The sequence below is a fragment of the Dendropsophus ebraccatus genome, chromosome 8 (genome assembly GCF_027789765.1).
Source record: "Dendropsophus ebraccatus isolate aDenEbr1 chromosome 8, aDenEbr1.pat, whole genome shotgun sequence".
Classification (NCBI taxonomy): Eukaryota; Metazoa; Chordata; class Amphibia; order Anura; family Hylidae; genus Dendropsophus; species Dendropsophus ebraccatus.
The window spans coordinates 41,923,861-41,945,601 of record NC_091461.1 but is presented as its reverse complement, the minus strand read 5'-3'; the positions used below and the strand labels follow the sequence as shown (position 1 = coordinate 41,945,601).

The following is a 21,741-nucleotide window of genomic DNA, read 5'->3' as shown; positions in this document are numbered from 1 at the left end:
CAAACAGGATTCCGTGCGAGTCTGTGGCGGGGGGCTTTGCACAGAATTCTGCCACTTTTACTCAGTCTGAACATACCCTTTGACTTTGTAACTAAATGTAGCTTTGCAATCTGGTAAATCTCAATGACTTGTTTATCTGAAGTTGAATTGTACTCTACAATTGAATCTCTATTGAAGATAACGTCACAATGCCAGACAGCCTGTATATAAGCTATACTTCAACACGGTTGGCAGTGATCTTGAATGGGAATGGCTAGTGAGACTGAACCCAATTATCATCTGAATTTAGTTAAAGAAGTTGTCTGGGGAAATCTTAAACTCTCCCTACTGTGGGATGTCAGCGGAAGCTGGCAGAATGGGGACACAGCCAGGAGCCATGGGCAGGGGCGTAACAACCACTGTAGCAGCCATAGCGGCTGCTATGGGGCCCACCACATCAGGGGGCCCCAGTGCCCACTCCTGCAATACGCTGATCCCCCTAAGATGTCATCATTTAGAGCACCAGGTTGCCAAGCGGGTTCTGCAAATGTCCCCTTAACTGCAAACACTCCTGACAGCTAAGTGGTCAGTCGGGAAGAGGGGGGCCCCAATCAAAAGTTTGCTATGGGGCCCAGCCATTTCTAGTTACGCCCCTGGCCATGGGAAGGCAGTGGGGAAAGTCTAAGATTATGTTAGGGAGGAATTACTTTTCTGGATTAGTAGGGCTGAGCAATAATTTTAGCTGAATGAGACCTCAGTAACCGCTCTTCTATTATTTCTCATCAGCTGTCTCCCTGGCATTGGCACTGAATGGTGTTTGCACTAATACTATCAAACTCATAGTGGGAAGGTAGGTGCTATGAAAATGATTATAAATGTTTGCAATAGAAATGTCTCTGTAATTTGGTCCCATTTGTCATACAGCTCAGTACGAATAATGTCTCATCCTGTCTGATCATTAGAAAATGATTGTCTGGAAGTGAGAGGAGCGTTCTTATCACTGTGCTATAAATGTGAATATAAAAAGGATTCCTACATCCCTGTATAATGCCTTTATTACTCTTTATTGGTTTTCTTGGAAAACCACATGAAACTAAGTCCCAGACTAAAAGTAACAACAAGGAAAAACAACAGTTCACTGGAATTAAGTCTTTAAAGGGGTTGGCCACTTTATAGTAAAATTGCTCCGTGTACAGTATTAGTAAGTGTACTCACTGTATATACTGACAGCAGCTTCCTGTGTACCTCATAGAGCTAAAATCAGACTCCCCTCCTCTAGGCTGTACTGTCCTGATTTGTGGAGATCCTGTCCATAAGATTGCTGTCATGGAGGAGCATGTGACCATATCACCCCCCCCCTCCCCCCCAGTGTCCACCACTGAGCCTGTATGGAGGACACTGGGGGTGGGACATGGTCACATGCTCCTCCATGTCAGCCATCTTATGGACAGACTCACCACAGAGCAGGGCAGCCCAGCCTGGAGGAGGGGAGTCTAATATTAGCTCTATGAGGTACACAGGGAGCTGCTGTCAGTAAGTGCAGTGAGTACACTTACTAATACTGTACATTGAACTATTTTACTATAAAGTGGCCAACCCATTTAGAGGGGTATTCCCATCTCCGCATGTACTCCGAGGAGTACACCTTTAAAGGGTTCAGCAAAATGTGGCCACTTTCCTCTAGAAACCACACCTGTCCATGTATTCTATCTGATATTGAAGTTTAGCTGCTTGGAAGTGAATGAAGTTTAGCTGCTACACACTATACAATCATAGAATTTTGTATGCCATTGGCAATACCTATGTTTCCCACAAGCTGTTGTGAGCCAGCTTTGGTGGGGGCTTATGTGTTGGGTAACAATAGGTTGGGCAGTTGAAATCCAACATGCCGGACACGTCTCTCCTCCAACATTATCAGTCATTGAAGAGTCATGAGGCTCCCATACACATTAGAGAGTCAACTGAACCCACTGAAGTTTGATGACTTTTAACTAAAGTATATGGGGAGGACCTTAAAGAGTCACTGTTTCTTTAAAATACTTTTGACATGACAAAGAGAAAAAGTTTTGATTGGTCAGGGGTGGGGGAGCTGAGACCCCTATTGATTGCTGAAGTTAATGGGGGAGAGGAACCCAACATTTCTCTCAACTGGATGAAAGCCCCACCGATGTCTGTATCCTAGTTGTCATTACTACATGGGGCCTTGTCGGAGGTAGATATGGGCGCCAACATGGATTTTGATTATTGACCTCTATTAAAAAATTGCACACAGCTCAACCAAAGTATTGCTTATACAAGGTGGGTACGGACTACCGTATCTTGACACACTCACACTGTAAGTGATTTAAGCGCTAGACCAATTGGGGGCATATAGCCCTTTGGGATGTCATCCCCATACTAGCAATGAATGGAATCTATCAGTTTATGGCTTTTAGGTCTGTTTATTTTTGAAAGATTTGTTAAAATCAAATGTTATTTTGTTGACATTTTTAGGCCTCGTCCTGATTTTTTTTACCGTTGCTTTCCTGATGGGGTATCAAACGAAGAGATGCATTGCACGGGGGATGCCAGTCTTGTGTCTGAGGGCAGAAAGAGCTTTCCCAGTATCCACTCTTCCTGTAAGTATCCTGCTTCATCTTACATGTTTCTTCTCTATGAAAAATAATGGAAGAATACTAACAGTATCTAATAGTAGTTATGTCACATATCAACTGCTTACAGTACATGAATAATGTTGTGTCTGGCATTTGTTCATTCTGCTGTTAATTTGAAATAAGTTATATTTTGGTGATACTGCTCATTTATTCCACCTAGAGTGATGGGTGTGCTTTATCTGCTGAGCATGCCTACAATATACTATAGAATGATAAAGTTGTTGTGATAGTGTATAAACTGATAAATATCATAAATGGCATGCTAGGCTAACATGATCAACATTTCCCTCATGGCCTTATAATGACAATGGAGCTCTGAGTTGTATGAACAAGTAATATGGCCTTCCCAAGTCCATGAAGCCACATGTTACCTACCAGTTTTTCAACTTTCCATTAGATTTCATATGCAGTCTTCTGCAAAGAAGGGAGTAATGCATATATACCCTTCTACCTTGGCAGCAAAGGTGTTAACATGTGCATTCCTGTTGATTTAGGGCAGAGAAGGTGGTCACTTTTCATAACTGCTGTTCTTTGGTTTATTCTTTTTTTTCGGGCTGGCAGCAAGCTTGCATTTGTACTTTCCTGGGCGGATCACAATCCCCTGGCAAGGCGTTCTTTTCATGCTCTGACCTCATTTAGGTCCCGTTTGTGCCCGCATCACTTCTCCTCTAGCTATCCCAAGTCTACAGAGATGCATAGAAGACTATGGTGGAGATTTATCAAGACCGGTGGACTTGTATGCCTGTCTTAAATAAAGCCCTGCCTCCATTAACCCCACCCGATTTACGAAGAGGCACACACTTTATAGTAAATCTGGCAGGATCTGCACCCGCTACATGGTGGGCACAGAAATTTCTGACATAATTTCTGCCTGTTTGCAGGCGTAAATCAAGATAAATCAGTTGTGGGACGAGGCCTATCAAATGAGCAGGCTGTATGCCATAGAAAAGGCCCAGACATTTGCGCATGCCAGAGGAGACGGGGACTTGGCAAACATCTGGGCATTTTCCCTGGTGTATGCCAGGGGCTCAGTTGAAAAATTTCCCCCATGTGTTCTCTACGATCAGGCAAAGCACATACTGAGCCCTCTGCCTAATGAATAATTTTGTGGACTGTCCATGAGTGCTGTTTTTCACTTCTACTGAATTCACCTCTAACCTCTACATAGACCAGGCATGTCCAAAGTCCGTCCGGAGGGCCATTTGCGGCCCGTGTTCCGAACTTTTACGGCTCCCCAGGTATCCAGCTTGCTATTATCTGCCTGTGTTATAAAGCATATAGCATGTAGCATGTAAAATGGTCGGCCCTCGCACATGTTCACTTCATCAAATTTGGCACTCTTCGAAAAAAGTTTGGACATGCCTGACATAGACTAACCGGGACTGTAGTGAAGCAGTGTGGTTGTCAAAGACGCAATGTAAACGGTATAGTATACAAAACATGCGAAGAGTAAGCAATAGGTACTGTTAGCTTAGGAGAAACATACGCTCAGAAGGGGGGTTCAGCATATGGGGTACATGCACTGTAGCGTGCAGCTGTGCTCTCCTCTCTTAAAACAGACAGTACAACATTAATCGACAATACTGTCATGAGCCACTCACTATTCAGCGAATACTTTACTTTTTATTATTGTGCATGGTGCATTTAGAGTTCAGCTGCTTGTGTTATCATCGCAGTGTTTGTGAGATGCCAACACTAGCGCAGATGAAGACTGTCTAGTCTATCTTTAGACCAAATATTAGTTGACTTACTTCAATGTTACTTGACAATGTTAAAGGGGTAGTCTTTGATAACTGCTCAGGGCTTTGGACCGTAAGTGATTTTTTTTTCTCCATCCCAACACATGGGAACGTGACCTCTCAGCCAACCACTACAGCCATCGAATGTCTGATCAGGAACTTCTTATGTGTCTGGACAGAAAACAAGATGCACTGACAGCGTGGGACCAGCAACTTCTTAACAGCACAGGGGATCAGGGGTCGTCATTTCAGGTTTAACCTCAGGCAGCAGAAAACCTAGAATCGGCCCTGTAGCTAGACTGTAATATAAGATGATAAATATGCAAAGCAGCTATTTGTGTAAATGCTCCCAGTCAATGATATGGATAAACAGTGAAATATAAGCCAGAGGATTGTTAAGGAAGCAACACTGTGTTTCCTAAACCCCAGGATTTGTAGCATGATGCAATATATTAAAACACATGACAGTAGTTGGAGGTGCATCTTGTCTGGACCTGTGAACATTTCCCGCAGGCTTTAAGGAATCACTCAGGAGCCGCAGGAGCACTAAGATGAATGACTTGCTGTATTGCCGGCTGCAGTGGATGTCTGGGGAGAAAGAACAGCTAAATTCTTAGTAGATTACTCCAACAGTGGAACAGAAGATAAATGGATCCGTTTTCCCCCTCTTTTTTGTTCTAAACTAACCTGAACCTGAACATCTCCTGCGGGAGGGGCTGTTAACACTTTATTTGACATTAATGCAAGTTTGCTAATATTCCCTATGATAGACGTGAACTTTATCTTATTCCTCTTATTTTAACTCCTATTAAAATAGATGAAACATTGCCAAGTCATAGGTGCGGGAAAATTTATGGAACTCCTTTTTTTGTTTTTGTTGTTTTTTAACATAAACAGTTTAACTTTGGACTCATAAAAGTCCACACGGAAGATTTCTGGCACAAATGTCTCTGAATTTCTCTGAATGAGTTTGCAGAAGACCACTACCAAGTTTAACTAGAAAGCCATTTACAGAAGACCCTTCTACCAGGTTCCTTTGAAACAGTCCACTACTAACCTCCAAAATGCAGGACGAAAAGGCACAAATAGGAAATAAATAACTATGCCCTACGATGGGAGTGGGAAGAGTAAACTCTAGTTCAGTGCTTCTCAGTTCCAGTCCTCAGGGACCACCAACAGGTCATGTTTTGAGAATTTCCTTAGTATTTCTCAATTAGTATAATTATCAGGTATTATCACAGGTGTTTTGTATGGGATTTCATCAAAACATGACCTGTTGGTGGGCCATGAGGACTGGAATTGAGAAGCACTTCTCTAGTTGGCCGGTTTAGGGCAATACCAAAGTACAACTGAGACAGGGAGGATTACATAAGTGGTACCTGCCCTGCAGCTGCGACCAGTCACTAGCTAGGTGGTTAAGTGTGACACCACTTCTATGGTGGATGGTCAGTAAAAATATAGCTCAGCCTGTTAAGAGGTTGTCTTAACACCAGTGCTAACTTACCACACAGGTGTGATGGTACACCTGGTTTTAGTTTATGTGGCTGGCTATACTTTTCCCCAATGGTCAGTAACCTGCCGGATTGTGATGGGTCCCTTGGGCGCTTATCACTGTGATTCGGAGTGGAGATATGACCCAACCAGACTGTTGCTACTGCCACCCACAGAAAGGGGAGATGACCCAAGGACGGTGTAGCTTGTGTGTGAGTACTGGTGCAATGATCACTGAGTCTCAGTAGAATAAATAAACTTTCTTTACTAGCAAGTCTCTGATAAATAGTGACTGTGAAGGTACAGACTTGTGTTCTCAGAGGTACTGAGGTAGAAAGTAAGATAGCAGTGCTGACTTGGTTACGTGCCCAATGTAGTACTGTGCACTGCTAGAAGAAGAACAAAAATACTTGAGAAGAATACTTTAAAGAAAAAGAAGAATACTCGTGTTTGGACTTTTGTCGCTATACCACTTTTTGCCCTGTAGCGTCAAGTTACCGTCCTGCCAGGGTGACATAAGCCCCTAGTCTTGATTAACTGAGTCGAGCAAAGTGTCAGAAATTTTCCAATAGCAAACGTAGGAGACAGCACTTAAGTGAAAAAACTGTGTTTTTATTCACATCTTTTTGTTGAAATTTTCCAATGTCATCTGTGCTGCGAGATAGAGTACGTAGGCTCTTAGCTGCTTTGCTCTATGCGGATCAGTTCCTCTGCTTTAGGATACTGTCCTTCACTGTTTTGAAATGTTCACAGCATGGGTTGGGGTGATCCCTGACTTGTCCTCTCTGTAGGTGTTTAGCACTGCACTGTAGGTAAAACATGGCAAACATATACATGAGTGGCAAAACATATACATGACTTCATAACCACTTTACTTTTGAGGTACCAGAAATACCCTACAATAAATTTGCCACTTCCAAATGTTCCCTTAAATAGTTACCATCATGTCAAACAATTTCTCTCTATTTGATAGCATATGTGAAAAATAGAATCACTTCATTTACACCTAGTAAACCATTTTATTTACACCTTAATTACACATGAGATCCCACTTCTCTGCAATCACCTTTCCATTATCTGCTGCTAAAGTGTCACTGTAACTTCCAAAATCTAAATCAACAGTAGATGTGATATAAAGCAAGTTTGCAATTTATATTCATAATTTTTTCGTTGTTATCATGCTGTAAAACAAAGCTGAACTTACCAGAAATCCAGGTCCAGTCTCCAGAAGGCAGATTTTCTGACTTTTGCTGGTTAAAAAAAGAGACTAAACACATGAAGTCCCGGCCAGTACAGAGAGTCACAGCGCAATGTGTCCATCAATCACATGACTGCCTTCTCTGTAAGCGCTCAGATGGCCTGGGATACACAGGACGTCCTGTTTTCTGACTCTTTCCTGTTTTTTGAGGAAAAAAAAAAAGAGTCAGAAAACAGGAAGTGCCGTGTTTTCCATAACTAAAAATAAAAACAACAGTGACACTTTAAGGGAATTTTGTAGCAGCAAAACAAAGATAGAACACAGGGACGTGGAGGAGGGGCTTAGCTTGTGCTATGATCAGGAGAGAGAAAGACTGTGTGCATGCAGGAAATTTACCACTTGGAAGTCACCACAGAAAATGCCAATGCCACCTTTATCTACCAAAAAATAAAAATAAAAAAACAGGAGCTCAATAATAGCCCAGTAACAAGAGGCATCAGAACAGAGAAGAGATAGTGATCGGGGTAAATACACAGCTGCAGGGTGGGAGAAATTCTATTCTATTGTAAGTAGATTTAAGAAAGGTTTTTTTGCCAGTAGAATCAGGTCTTAAAGGAGAAGTCCGGCCAAAATTAATTTTTGATATGTTGTTACTTATGAAAAGTTATACAAATTTCTAATGTACATTAATTATGGGAAATGCACATATAGAGCTATTTCCCTTAATTTAGTAGATCAGGAAGTGTTAGAAATATCTCTGAAGAAGTGACGTCACGACCCAGGGTGTAATTCCTATGGAGTGTCCAGCAGGGGGCGCTCTCTATATAGAAGTCTATGGGACTTTATTGTTTCTATGGGTTTCTATGTAATGTAATGTAATGTAATGTAATGTAGTGTACAGTGCTTTATTGAATGAATACATCTATGGAATACTTTGGGGAGCAAGTGTCCTTGCTCCCCAAAGTATTGCATAAATGTATTCATTCAATACATTCAATACACAGTAAGCCCGCCGATCCGCCGCATTTCCGCCGCATTTCCGCCGCATTCCCGCCGATCCGCCGCATTCCCGCCGATCCGGACCATATACATTGAACTACAGCTCCCATCATCTGCTTCTAGTATGAATAGGGGATGGGAGCTGTAGTTGGGTAATGGATATGACATGCCGCCGGGCGCAGGGGGAGCCGCTCAGTACACAGGAGCGCTCCCCCCTCCTCCTCCTCCTTCCGTGATAACTTCCGCCTATACCAATGTTGACTCCCTGCCTGGCCGCCGCTCTCCGCTCACATATACCGGCTCCCGGCATCAGCGCGGACACCAGGATGCATCGGGAGCCGGTATGTATGGGGGGGAGAGCGGAGAGCGGCGGCCAGGCAGGGAGTCAGCATTGGTATAGGCGGAAGTTATCACGGAAGGAGGAGGAGGAGGGGGGAGCGCTGCTGTGTACTGAGCGGCTCCCCCCTGCGCCCGGCGGCATGTCATATCCCTTACCCAGCTACAGCTCCCATCACCTGTTCATACTAGAAGCAGATGATGGGAGCTGTAGTTCAATGTATATGGTCCGGATCGGCGGGAATGCGGCGGATCAGCGTGTGGCGGATCGGCGGGAATGCGGCGGAAATGCGGCGGATCGGCGGGCTTACTGTGTATTGAATGTATTGAATGAATACATTTATGCAATACTTTGGGGAGCAAGGACACTTGCTCCCCAAAGTATTCCATAGATGTATTCATTCAATAAAGCACTGTACACTACATTACATTACATTACATTACATAGAAACCCATAGAAACAATAAAGTCCCATAGACTTCTATATAGAGAGCGCCCCCTGCTGGACACTCCATAGGAATTACACCCTGGGTCGTGACGTCACTTCTTCAGAGATATTTCTAACACTTCCTGATCTACTAAATTAAGGGAAATAGCAGTATATGTGCATTTCCCATAATTAATGTACATTAGAAATTTGTATAACTTTTCATAAGTAACAACATATCAAAAATTAATTTTGGCCGGACTTCTCCTTTAAAGCCTAATTACTCCCATAATTCCCTAATGCATTCTGTTTTATCAATGGTGAACTCACAGTACACTTTACATCTGCTCCATGATAATGCTAATTGACTAAGCATTCAGGGTTTAGCAGAAGTGTGCTTACCAAGGGATCTTTGTAAAATAGAAAGAAAGAAAAAATAATTGAGACTAATTTTATATGTTATGTAACACCCAAGAAAGAGCTTCATTATATTAATGGGGGAACATCACAGATGAATAGAGCTTACCTGGTTGAGTAATATGACCTCCTACTTCTCTAGCATTACAGACTATAGTGCGTGTGCGTGTGTGCGTGTGTGTGTGTGTGTGTGTGTGTGTGTAAAATATACCATTTACGCCCAAGATATAGATTGTTGATGATGATTTATTATTATTAATATTTAGGTGACTATTGCAGATGTCCAGGGTTCTGTATGCTGTGGCACAATGGCTCAGATTTGTCAGTCTGTCTGAGGCAATCCAATTTTTATGTGTCCAAGACAAAAAATTAGACACATTTTTGACACGTGATGAAGTCACATGATTCTGTGGTTTTGCAGTTTGGTTTTTGGCCACAAAATTTTTTAAAGGGTTTATCAAGGATTACAAAAAAAACAACAACTGCTTTCTTGCAAAAACAGCACCTTCCCTGTCCTCAGGTTGTGTGTGGTATTACAACTCAGCCTCATTTACTTCACTAAAATTGACAAGAGTGGCTAGAAGAATGAGGACATGTTTTTCCAACACAGCATTACCCCTTTCAAAATTATTATTTCTAACTTTTTTCACCTGTGAAAACTGCACGGCCAATAACTATTGTGCAAAACCAGGATGATTCGCAGTAACCAGTTTTGCTAAACAGTGATTGGCTGCACAGGACACTAATTCTGCATGTACTGCCAATCATAAGGAAGACCTGTATTGATGCCTAATACACTAACTGGAATGATATCACTTGTCAAAACATGTTCTGTTCGCCATGAGGCTAATAAATACAAAATGTAGTGGTAAGGTTTCAAGCCCAGTAGACCTAAAGGGGCTATCCAGCGCTACAAAAACATGGCCACTTGCTTCCACAGACAACACGACTAGGGATGGTCCGAACCTGGTTCGGACGGGGTTCGGACGAACCCGAACCCTCCGCAATGATTACCGCTGTCTGCCCGCTCCGTGCAGCGGGCGGATCCAGTGAAAGGAACGCCTGGAAAACTGGGATACAGCCATAGCCACAGGCTGTATCCCAGTTTTCCAGGCGTTCCTCCCGCTGTATCTACCCGCTGCACGGAGCTGGCAGACAGCGGGAATCCGATGCCGAGCGTTTGGGTTCAGCCGAACCCGAACCTCGGCAGGTTCGGACCATCCCTAAACACGACTCTTGTCTCCAGTTCAGGTGTGGTTTGCAATCAAGCTCCATTTACTTCAATGGAACTAATTGGCAAACCCCACCCAAACTGGAGACAAGAGCGGCGCTGTCTCTGGAAGAAAGTGGCCATGTTTTTATAGGGCTGGATAACCTCTTTAATGCTTGAGCTCCACAAATTAAGGCAGAGTACTTCAAGTTTCTATCCTCCTGGAGAACCTGGCATGTCTGTGTATTACAAAGACAGCCCATAGATTTTAATTTCCTATGTGATGGTGCTGTAGAGAAAATGAGCACTTGTTGCTACGTTCCCAGCAGATGACCGTAGATTGTAAAACGTGCATAACCTGTCACTTCCCACATCACTACATACAAGTACATCGGGGCAGGGTGCCTTCCCTCCATGATGTGTTAATGCCCCTTCAATCACATCATGGAAGCATGTGACAGTACCTCAGCTGTGGGGGCTTTAGAATAAGGGCCCTATTCCACCGGACGATTATCGTTCGCATAATCGTTAACGATTAACGATCTCAAACTACCGCTATTGTGAAAGACCTGAAAACGTTCACTCATTTCCATGGCACGATAATCGTTACTTATGATCGTATTTGCGATCGTTTCTTCTTCGCTATTTCTTCATTATTGCATTCGTATCTACTGCGAACGACCGAACGATGTCTTATTCAATGCAAACGATTTGCGAACATTTTGCGAACGAGCAACGATAAAAATAGGTCCAGGTCTTATAAAGCGATCAACGATTTCTCGTTCGGTCGTTAATCGTTAACTGCATTTCAACCGAACGATTATTGTTTAGATTCAAACGATTTAATGATAATCTGAAGGATAATCGTCGGGTGGAATAGGGCCCTAAGAGTCCCTATGCTCACAGGAATGAACATCCGCCATAATTTCATGTCCTTGGGGCACTGAGTAACACTAGACCAGGAACGTAGGCCCACCTAGTAGGAGAAGCTAGCAATCAGGGTGACCTCTAAGAATCCTAGCAGGAGTAGTAGAGTTTTAAGCTATAGGCGCTTACCCAACCACAGACTTGATAACCTGGAATGACATTCAGGACTTGAGAGGAATTGCCACCCAGCATGAATAGGGTTATCCCACGTTTCTCTACCGTAGTCTCACTGCAAGGTGCACTATCCCCCCATGGCTAGGATAAGAAACTTGCAGAACAAGGTAGAGATGCAATCACTCATAAAGTACCACAGATGGGTCCTGGCCTTCAGACCAGGTCCTGGAGGATTTTCCTCAGTAGGCTTTCTCTTGTGTGATGTCTCCCTTAATCGCTCTCTCTGACTAACCACACCCCAACTAGCTCTAATCCCACTATTTATATACACCTTTAAGGGCTCTAATTGGGCATGAGACTAACTAGGCTACCTGTGATAGGTTATCAGATACATGTGAGAACACTCTAAAGTTTCCAACCCAGTGATTGGGGCATAGCAAACTCCGACAGTGGCACAGATAATAGAAAATACATGAATCAATTCAGTTCACAGTTAGCCCTATAACAGCTTTCTCCTTCAGCTGTGCTTCATCAGTCAGACAATATAGTGCTGCCCCCTGGTGGTGGGGACAGCATACTACAGACTTTAGCCCCAAAGCACGTAAACACTTACCATCAACCTACACATTCTGCAGTAACGCCATGGACAATCGCTCTGGGACACTGCAAGGATGACATGCATATATGTATTTTGGGGGTCATATATGGAATGGGAGTTGTTAGAAAATAGCTGTCACTTTAAAAAAACGTCTCACCTGTGATAGAGACATGTCAGAACTTTTCATCAGTTAGACTCTGAGTATTCTATAACAGAACATAGGTTGCTGGAATGATAGGTATATGTGACTATAGGGGGGGATTTATCAAACTGGTGCAAAGTAGAATTGTCTTAGTTGCTCCTAGCAACCAATCAGATTCCATCTTTCATTTTCCAAAGAGTCTGTGAGGAATGAAAGGTGGAATCTGATTGGTTGCTTGGGGCAACTGAGCCAGTTCTACTTTACACCTGTTTGATGAATCCCCCCCCTATGTGTTTGAATATATAGGACTATAAAAGCATCATGTGCTGCAATTTCTTATATAGCAGCGTTCTGCCACAAAAAGTGTACTTTGTGGTTTTTCATCATCAGAGCCAATGGTGGCATGTGTATTCAGTGGTATACATCAGAGACCTGTGCAAGGTGTAAATCTTGGAAAATCCTTCTAACATATAACTTATACACAGGACTAAAACATGCTGTGACCAACCATAATCTCAGTAACCTTATATCGATTTGGAAATGGATATAGTAATTGCTGACTGTCAAGGCTATAGCCGTTCTGCAATCAGTTCAAAATCCTAAAGGGTCATTAACAGGTCAATATTCTGAGTTTGAAATCATAAGCGTATACTATGGCGGGTCAATTAAACATTGTGATCAATGCTCTATTTGGTCACTATTAGTCAGAGTGGCGACGTTGCTGTGTACAATTACAGCATAATTGTCATATGTGATTGATTTGTATGGCCGCCTGTGGTTATTCTCATTATTTAGATCATCCCCTTTGTGAGTGTGTATATACTACACAGAATGCATGTAAAACACAATTACAATTCCTGGCTTACACCGACGCACTTCATGTTCCTGCTGAATAGCCATTGCAGAAGCAGAGGGCAGGGATTTCTTAGTCTTCTCTTATTACATTATGCTGTCAGAGCTCGGCATGAGGAGGATATTAATTATTAAACATGCTTTCTTCACTTGCCTTCTATCTTTGAAGCTCACAATGGGTGTAATAATAATAAAAAATGTGCCCAGTGATAGATTGATATCATGGAGAGCATATATCAAAGCAAGGTCTGTCCAACCTTGTATAAATCATACATAATGGTGGGGGGAAATGATTCACTAAACATTATGCAATAACAACTTTATTCCGAGCCTGTGGTCTGAGACTACCCTTTTGGGCTAGTGATGATAAGGGAAAAAAAGTTTTATATATTACAAAGATACTTGTAGCATTATTGCAAAATCATGAATATAGAGATTGCTTACAGTGGGTCTATTGGAGCCATGTGTATAGTTTATTCTTTCCAGTCTAACACAGTGCTCTCTGCTGCCATCTGTTAAGAACTCACCTGCCAGGGCTCCTGCGGCGTCATCTTCAGTCCCGACTCCGTCGGTCGGCGCTAGGACTCAGCGCCGACGCGGCCGCCTTAGCCGGGTGACGTCACGGAGACCCGACGGCGTCCCTGGTTACCAGGGACGCCGCGGCTCCCAGTCACTCGCGGCGGCCGCCCAGACTCTGCAGCTGAACGGCATTATGCTCAGGCTGAGGGGCGGATCGCTTCCCCACTCGGTCCGTAGCATGACAGCTGCTGTGTGTTTGGGATCAGGAGGTCGGACCAATGGTGTGCTGGTCCGGCCTCCTGACCCAGTATAAAGTATTCTCACTAACCAGCTCACGTCGCTGGCTATTAGTTGTTCTGATCCCAGCTCCCCAGTTCCCTGTATTCTGCCATACCCTTTCTCTATTGTCTTGCCTGGATTCTGACCTTTTGCCTGTCCCCTGACTTCCCGTTTCTTTCTGATTTAGTATTGCGCTGCTCGTTCGGTTTCTGACTTGGCTAGTTGACTTTCCCGCATTGTGTTTGTCTGTCTGTCTGCGTTTTATGTTTTGCACGTATACAGCATAGGGATTGTCTTCGTGGTTGTCCGCGACCGCTTAGGGTCGTCTGAGGCAAGTAGGCAGGTGTCAGTGGGTGGGATCAGATTCAGGGCCCACTGTCCCGTGTCTTGTCTTCACCTGCCTATCTTGACACCATCTCTAAAATCCCCATAGAAAACTTCTACTACTCTGGACAGTTCCTGTCACGGACAGAGGTGGCAGCAGAGAGCACTGTGTCAGGCTGGAAAAATACACCACTTCCTGTCGGACAGACAGAAGCTGTTAAGTATTGGCTTGAGTTTTTTTGTTTTTTTTTTAATCTATATAACATTCTGGCACCAGTTGATTTAAAATGATATTTTTCCCCCTTTAAGGAGAATTCTATTCTGTATCATTCAGTTGACACATAGTCTTTTTTTCCTGCACTTAATACGACTGCAAAGAAACAAAATGTAGGTATGTCCATACGTGTGATCATTTCATACAGTGAATAGTCTAGAATGATAGCAATATAGTTTCTCTTCGTGCCAATGAATATCTTTACTGGGAAGAAAACGATGTACTGTAAATATGGAAGAAAGAAATAAGTAAATGAATTTTGCACATGCCATGCTTAATATAGCAGCATACTATTGAATATGGAATCCGTGATTGATGCTACAGTATTGTGACCATTAGGAACGCACCAATCATGAGAAAGAAGGGGAATGGTAGATAACATCAAGATATAGTATTAAAGGGGTACTCCAGGCTGGGGGGCTTTTTTGCGTATGGCCGGGGAGGAGGTGGATGGGGTAATGACGTTCCCTTACCTCTCCGGTTCCAGCGCCATGTCCCAGAGTGCACACATCGGACGCTTCCTGGACACTGACACAGGCTTGAGACGTGACGTTTTAAGTCTGCTCAGCCAGTCAGTGGCAGAGGTGGGATCCCGCCTCTGCTACTGACTGGCTGAGCGGATTCGAAACGTCCTGTCTCAAGCTCCTGCATAGACCAGGAAGCGGCCAGGCAGCACGGACCAGAGGTGTGCACTCTGGGACTTGGCGCTGGAACCGAAGAGGTAAGGGGATGTCATTGCCCCATCCACCTCCTCCCCGGCTATATGCAAAAAAGCCGGGAGTACCCCTTTAAGCTCTCTCCAAACCCTTTTCTGCCTTCACCTCCCTGCTCTGTGTAGTATTGCAGCCCATTTGGAATTCTGCATATGTGTAAAATTCATTTTTCATGGTGTTTTCAAAGAAAATACATTTGCCTGATGATTGGACAATTGTTTGGCTATCAGTTTTTGAAGGTGTAAGGCCACATTTATAGCTCTCATCCAGCTGAACTGCAGAAGCCAATGGGTTGGTCAGTTAGATTAGATGAATGCAATAATGAGACTCTTTGGAAACCCAAGGGCTTAATGGGAATTGAAATACGCATCCATATGACTCTAAAGGCCCTAGTACACAAAGGGATTATTGACCGATATCGGTCATTACAGCCGATAATCGTCTGGTGTAATAAAAGACAACGATCAGCCAACATGCACAATGTCAGCTGATCGTTGTCTTTCAACACGTTGAAAAATCAACGTTTACGCTAGCAGCGATCTGCTGCCGTTGCTCTGTGCAATAGGAGTGGCAGCAGCAGACTGCTGCTATCTTCTGGCGATCACCCGAAGCTTTCCACTCCCTCTCCCCAGCGCTTACCCACTCGCTGCGGTGCGTGTAAAAGCATTGGCAGTGAGCAGGGAACAAAAGCAAGCCGGACCTGACAGGTCGGTGCTCGCTTGCTCCCTCTCGTCGCCCTGTGTAATAGGGGCTTTAAGCTGAAACAGGAGCACAAGAACCGCTACACAATTTTCCAATGATAACTCATTCTGTACTATATAAGCATAAAAAAAAATCTGTTTAACGGTAGCAGCACACTACATGCCAAGCTTAGCATGAATCACCGCCAGTCTGTGCTACTCTTTAGAATGATTTTGGTCTGTCAGGGAGGAGCGGGACATTGTGGGCAGCATAGACTAATATTTATCTCCGCCACCACCCTTAACCCCGGCAAGAAGCGACGAGCTTTATAGATTTGTTTGTCAGGTTGTGATCCCTGGTGTAGTCATCGATTGTTGGCAGTAGTAGTCATACAATAGTACTGTAATCAACATTGGAGTGAAAGGTCACCCTCTCAGGGGAGCAGTCAGGTTACGAGAGGACAGAGGACAAGCTGAAAGTTTAGTGAGTAGAACAAATACCACGTGAACAATACCAAAGACAAGACAGGAGCAATATCCTGGAACAAGCATGAGGTCATGATAAGGGTCAACTCGGGATCAGAAACCGTAACACAAGGAACAAGAACCAGGAAAGAACATGAGCCACAATAAGCAGGCAAGAGGAGTGCGGGAGATAGATTAAAGCTATTTATAATCCAGAGAGAAGACAAGTAGCATAAGACTAAAGGGAAGTAAATCTGATTTAGTACATGCTGAGCAATCTTGCATGATGAATATTTGATATTCTTCACAGACAACCAGACTTTATCAGCTATATTTTGAGGCTTGAACATCATTGCTTATCACAACTCCTCTTGACCTTAGAAGCAGATGCCTCCAAATTTTTATTAACCTCCATGTAGATGCCATGAATTTTTTGACAAACATTGATATCAAGTTTGTGGGCAAACTGAGCCCCATACAATAGCTTGAAATACACATCCTTTTGGGCATTTATACATACAGGGCACAGTGCAGCAAATTTCAACACTGGTTTGGTGGATACATTATACAGAGCACAAAAATTCCTCCCTGCTGCATTCTATTGGGATGTGGCGGTGAAAATTACACATAGGGCATATATATCTCTACATCGAAACTACTTAATGGGACGTATTCCATCGTCTGCGTGCCCCAGATGTCAGGCCCCCAATGCCGACCTTTATCATTGCTTTTGGGACTGCTCGGAGATCCAGGTCTACTGGAAACAAATTAAAGACTTTGCATGCGCTAATCTGCTGAACCCAGTAGTGGATTATAATAGGGGCGTTCCTGGGGGCAGCCCAGGGCCCTGAGCTCCTGGGGGGCCCATAACCACCCAAAAAGACTTATACTTTCAGTGGTGTACTGTCTCCTGGCTACACTTCCGCCATGATTTGCAAAAAATCAGTTTTTTTTATGGCAATTTTGCACAAATCAGGACATCATGACATTATCTGTCCTGTACTATGAACACCAGGCTAGTGCGGCCATAGTTACAGTGGGGTGGGGGGGCCCAGGCTTGGTGAACAGCTCAGGCCCTATGGTAAAGTTAATCCGCCCCTGGCTGAACCACGTACCTTTAACCCCTGAATGGGCCATCTTCGGCCACATAGATTACACCGCCCACCCATGCTCAAGGGAAGCTGAAAAACCTCAATGAAGCGAGAGAGCCGCTCGCTTCATTGTGTGAACTGACAGGGTTTCACTGAATTGCGGCCGCAGAAAACTGACATGTCAGTTATTTGCGGGTCCGCATGGGATCCCCGCCGGAGCGTATATGATGTGTATATGCTCCGGCCGCGATCCCATTGAAGTAGAGGCAGTGTTCACAGGCGCATAAAGTACGGCCGTTCTTTTACGCAGTGTGAACATACCCTAAAGCTACATGGCCACATGAAGAGGCTCCTGCCACTTAAGGTGGATAGCATGATGACTTCTTACACATCCAGACTGCACAGTGTATTTTCTTGTTTTCCATCTACACAATGTAATATCTGTTAATACGTTTCCTTGCACCTTGTAAGGTTTCCCTTCATATAAAGTTTATTGTTTCTTACGGTATACACACATGGCGGGGAGTGCGCAGCGTTCATGTAGCATATATCTCTGCAGGGTAGAATTGATCAGAGATGCTCAATGCCTCGGTATCCATTCTGACATTTAATTCAGTGTTTCCCTTCAGCAGTGAGAGCAGTACTAGCACACAGATAGCTGCAGGGCAGATCGGAATTGGATGGATGTGTAGTAGTGGTACAGCAGCAGGAGCGGCGTTGTACGTGCCCTCTATAGAGAAGGTTGGGCTTTGAAGCCTAATAGTTCATATCAACATTTCCAAGTGTTTCATCTGTTACTGGCATCAAAGATGGTTCTGTGAAACCTCGGTTTCCACCAGTGCATGAATTATTTTCCTGTGTTTAAAGGTTGATCATTAGTATGATGATTAGATCTTTGTAATATATTTTTATGGAAGCCGGACGGGTTGGTTCATTGTTTTGGGCAGGGATTGCAGTAGGGATGGCGGTGTCACTTGTTGACAGTTACGTCTATTGTGTGAACAATAAATAATGATAAAAAAAAGAACAAAGCAAAATAAAGGCAATGCTAAAATCATGTAGAAAGAGATGCCTCTGCGTTGTTGGAAGCCATACTGGGAACTGACAATGTGTTCAGACTGACTGATAAGCTGATGAAAGTTATCCTTGAAAATTACAAGAATAGGGGTTTATCCAGAGCAATAAGGTGAAAGTCATGCTAGGGAATTATATAACCGAACAGCCTCCCCTCTTCACAGGTATGTATAGGCGAAGGTCACAATGTGATCACGTAAAAAAAAAAAAACAATAAATTCTGGAAAATAAAAAAATAAAAACAAACCAGGGCTGAGGTCCATCAGCTCTGATGGTATATACTTGATCTATGCGCTGTCGAATGTTGTGCCTCTAGTTTGCGAAATCATCAAGGTGAGACCCTACAGGATTTACAATTTAGGGCTATGTTCACACCATTTTTGCGGGGTGGAACAATGCCTTATTTTCAATGGGATCCAGGCCGTAACGTATACACATCGTATATGCTCCGGCGGGGATCCCGTGCGGTGCCGCAAATAGCTGACATGTCAGTTTTCTGCGGCCGCAATTGAATGAATTGCGGCCGTAGGAAACCCTGTCAGTTCACACAGTGAAGCGAGCGGCTTCGGGCGCTTGCTTCACTGTGTGCTATGGGAAGCTCTGATGCAAGCGCGCGCTGATGCGCCTACATCAGAGCTCTGCGGCCGGAAAGATCATCCGTCATGGTCACGGAACGGCCGGTTGTTCACGTTGTGTGAACATAGCCTAGATGTTACAAGCATATTAGCCACATTTCCATATTAAAGATCCTCATATACTGTACATAGTAATAAGTGGTCCAAACCTAACAGTTTGTATGAGAGCCTCTTCCCCAATATCAACTAATGAGAATTAGGCTGGGTTCACACTGTGTCTTTTGCATCCTTTGTTTTTTTGTGGTTGTGTTTGTGTGCATTAGTTTTGATCCACCAAAAACAAAAAATCTGCTGTAAACCCGGCCTTATATATCACGTTGGATTCTCTTTTTCTTGTAAAGATAAGATGACGCCATGATATGTCGGCTAATCATCTTTCAGCATGTTGAATTAAAACGTCACCAACGGTCTGCTGTGCTTCACTGTGCAATAGGAGTGGTTGCAGTGGAACGCTGCCAGGCTTCCATGAGACACCCAATCGTCCATGCAGCCCCTCCCGCAGCTATCCTTCCCCCTGCTTCTCCCTGCCCCCCTCCCCCCACCCCGCTTCTCCCTACTCAGTGTCTGTGCGTGTAATAGCACCAACGGCGAGCGGGGAACGAGGAGCAAGCAGCGATGACCTGCTCTATAATATCAGGCCATGTAATGGGGCCCTTATTTGCAGTGGCTGGGCACAATAGGGGCACTTTTGGAATTAGCAGTATATTCCAGTTAATTGAACTCCCAACTTCTTCTCACACTTTTCCGGCTATACGCGATGGCCTTGTAAAGTTTACTAGTCTTAGTATTTTCTGAAAGAACAGTGAAGCAGACAGCATAGTTACAGAGACACTTTAATGTTGGTAACAGGATTCTTGTGCTCTGAACCTGCATCCGCACTATATTTCATGTAAAAGATCTTGGTGTTAAATTAAATTTTGCCCTTATTTTATGGTGGTATAAATCATTGGCCCCCCACATAACCATCTCACTAAAACCAGGCTAGAGTGCTCGATGTTCCATCCCCAGGATCTGTAGCCCGGTGACAAGGACGGAGTGCTACATGGTCTCAGATTGGTTATTAAGAAGATTTCAGCTTGACTGCCTGAGCTGAACCTGTTGCTTCGATAAATGGGAAACCTGAACTGCTCCGACTGTCAGCACATTTATCATCCCCTGGCATCACAATGCTAAGTGTTAGGAAAATATGACTAATTTCCCGGAGGTGACAAGACAATGTGTGTCATTCTGTGGCTCCAGGAGCTCCGTCATAATCAGGGCCAGGCTTTGGATTGAAATTGTTCATTATCTGCAGCTGATAATTACTCTGAGTTTGTTTTCATCTCCTTTATCAGTGATTAAAGAGTTTCATCTTATTGGAGCCGTCAGCACTAGACCAGCTAGTCTTTCATTCCGGGAACATGATGACAGTGCTGTAATTTTTGGGGGACCTATATGGGGGTGTAACAAGCATACTTTGTTCTACAAAAAGCTAAGAAAACTTTTACTTTCAATTTTTTCACATAATAAGCAAGATTTAATTATTAGCAGATTACAGAAGATTAAACTTGTAGAGGTTGTTTAAAGGAGAACTCTGGAGTAAAAAAAATCAAATCAAACATCACCTGATGTCAGAAAGTTATTTGGATCTTGTTCTCCAGTACTCATCAACTGCTGTATGTCCTGCAGGAAGTGGTTTATTCTTTCCAGTGTGATTCAGTGTTCTCTGTTGCCACCTCTGTCCATGTCCATGTCTTTGAAGATTTTTAATTAGAAGTCATTTACAGATTTGTATAACTTCCTGACACCAGTTGATTTTCTCTCCAGATTACCCCTTTAAAAAACTTTCCTCCATGTGATAGCTTATGTGATTCCTAATATATTTATAAATCACTTAATTTGCCCAGCATGATTGTTTTACCTCAGAAAAACAGCTCTATATTCTTGATGTCCATGAGTGCCTCACCTCTCTGCTATCTGCTGTTCACTGCCTCTTGTTAGGCTCACTTCAGCTTTAGAAATAGAGGGACCAAGGCCGCACACAGGAAGTGGAGGTGGGGCTTAGCTAGTGCTATGTAGGGGAGAAACATGGCCTTTGGGAAGGCAATCTGAACCTGTCAGATTCCACCAGAGCATCCACACTGTGCCTTAAAGATACATGATGGCTTTTCTCTTATCTCTGACCAGTAATAAAGTCCTGGGCAGTAGTTTCTTGTGTCCCTGCTACTGTATATACACAGTGCTGTATGTAATCCAATCTCTCTCCCTTTAGCTTGTCAGCAGTTCAGTGCTTAGTGTAATGCTATATCCTTCATTCCTGCTCATATAGTATCCTACAAAACCTAATGCATCAGCACCCCCTCACTACATGCTATCAGTAGTATAGTATACTGTAAATTATTCCCCAGTACAGTGCAAGCTTTTCAGTCCACTGCTTTTTCACCAGAACCAATGTCATGCCAGCCTATGGATGTGTGAATCATTAATTTTAATTTTTGTATTATTTATGCTAATAAAATATTGACATATTAATTGACTCCATTCTTTTTCTTTGGGCTCTATGTCATGGCATAGTATTAAGGCTAGGTTGGCCAGATAGGTAAGGGAGGAAGAATGTGTGTATTA

General features: G+C 43.6%; 1 protein-coding gene across 1 annotated transcript in view; it reads left to right on the top strand.

Moving 5' to 3' along the window:
• PLPP4 (phospholipid phosphatase 4) overlaps positions 1-21,741 on the top strand; it is a 116,747-nt gene that overhangs the window by 80,734 nt on the left and 14,272 nt on the right. Inside the window, exons 4-5 of the mRNA XM_069979055.1 lie at positions 766-829; positions 2,473-2,597. Of these exons, the coding sequence (XP_069835156.1) occupies positions 766-829; positions 2,473-2,597 (189 nt within the window). The remainder of the gene's footprint in view (positions 1-765; positions 830-2,472; positions 2,598-21,741) is intronic.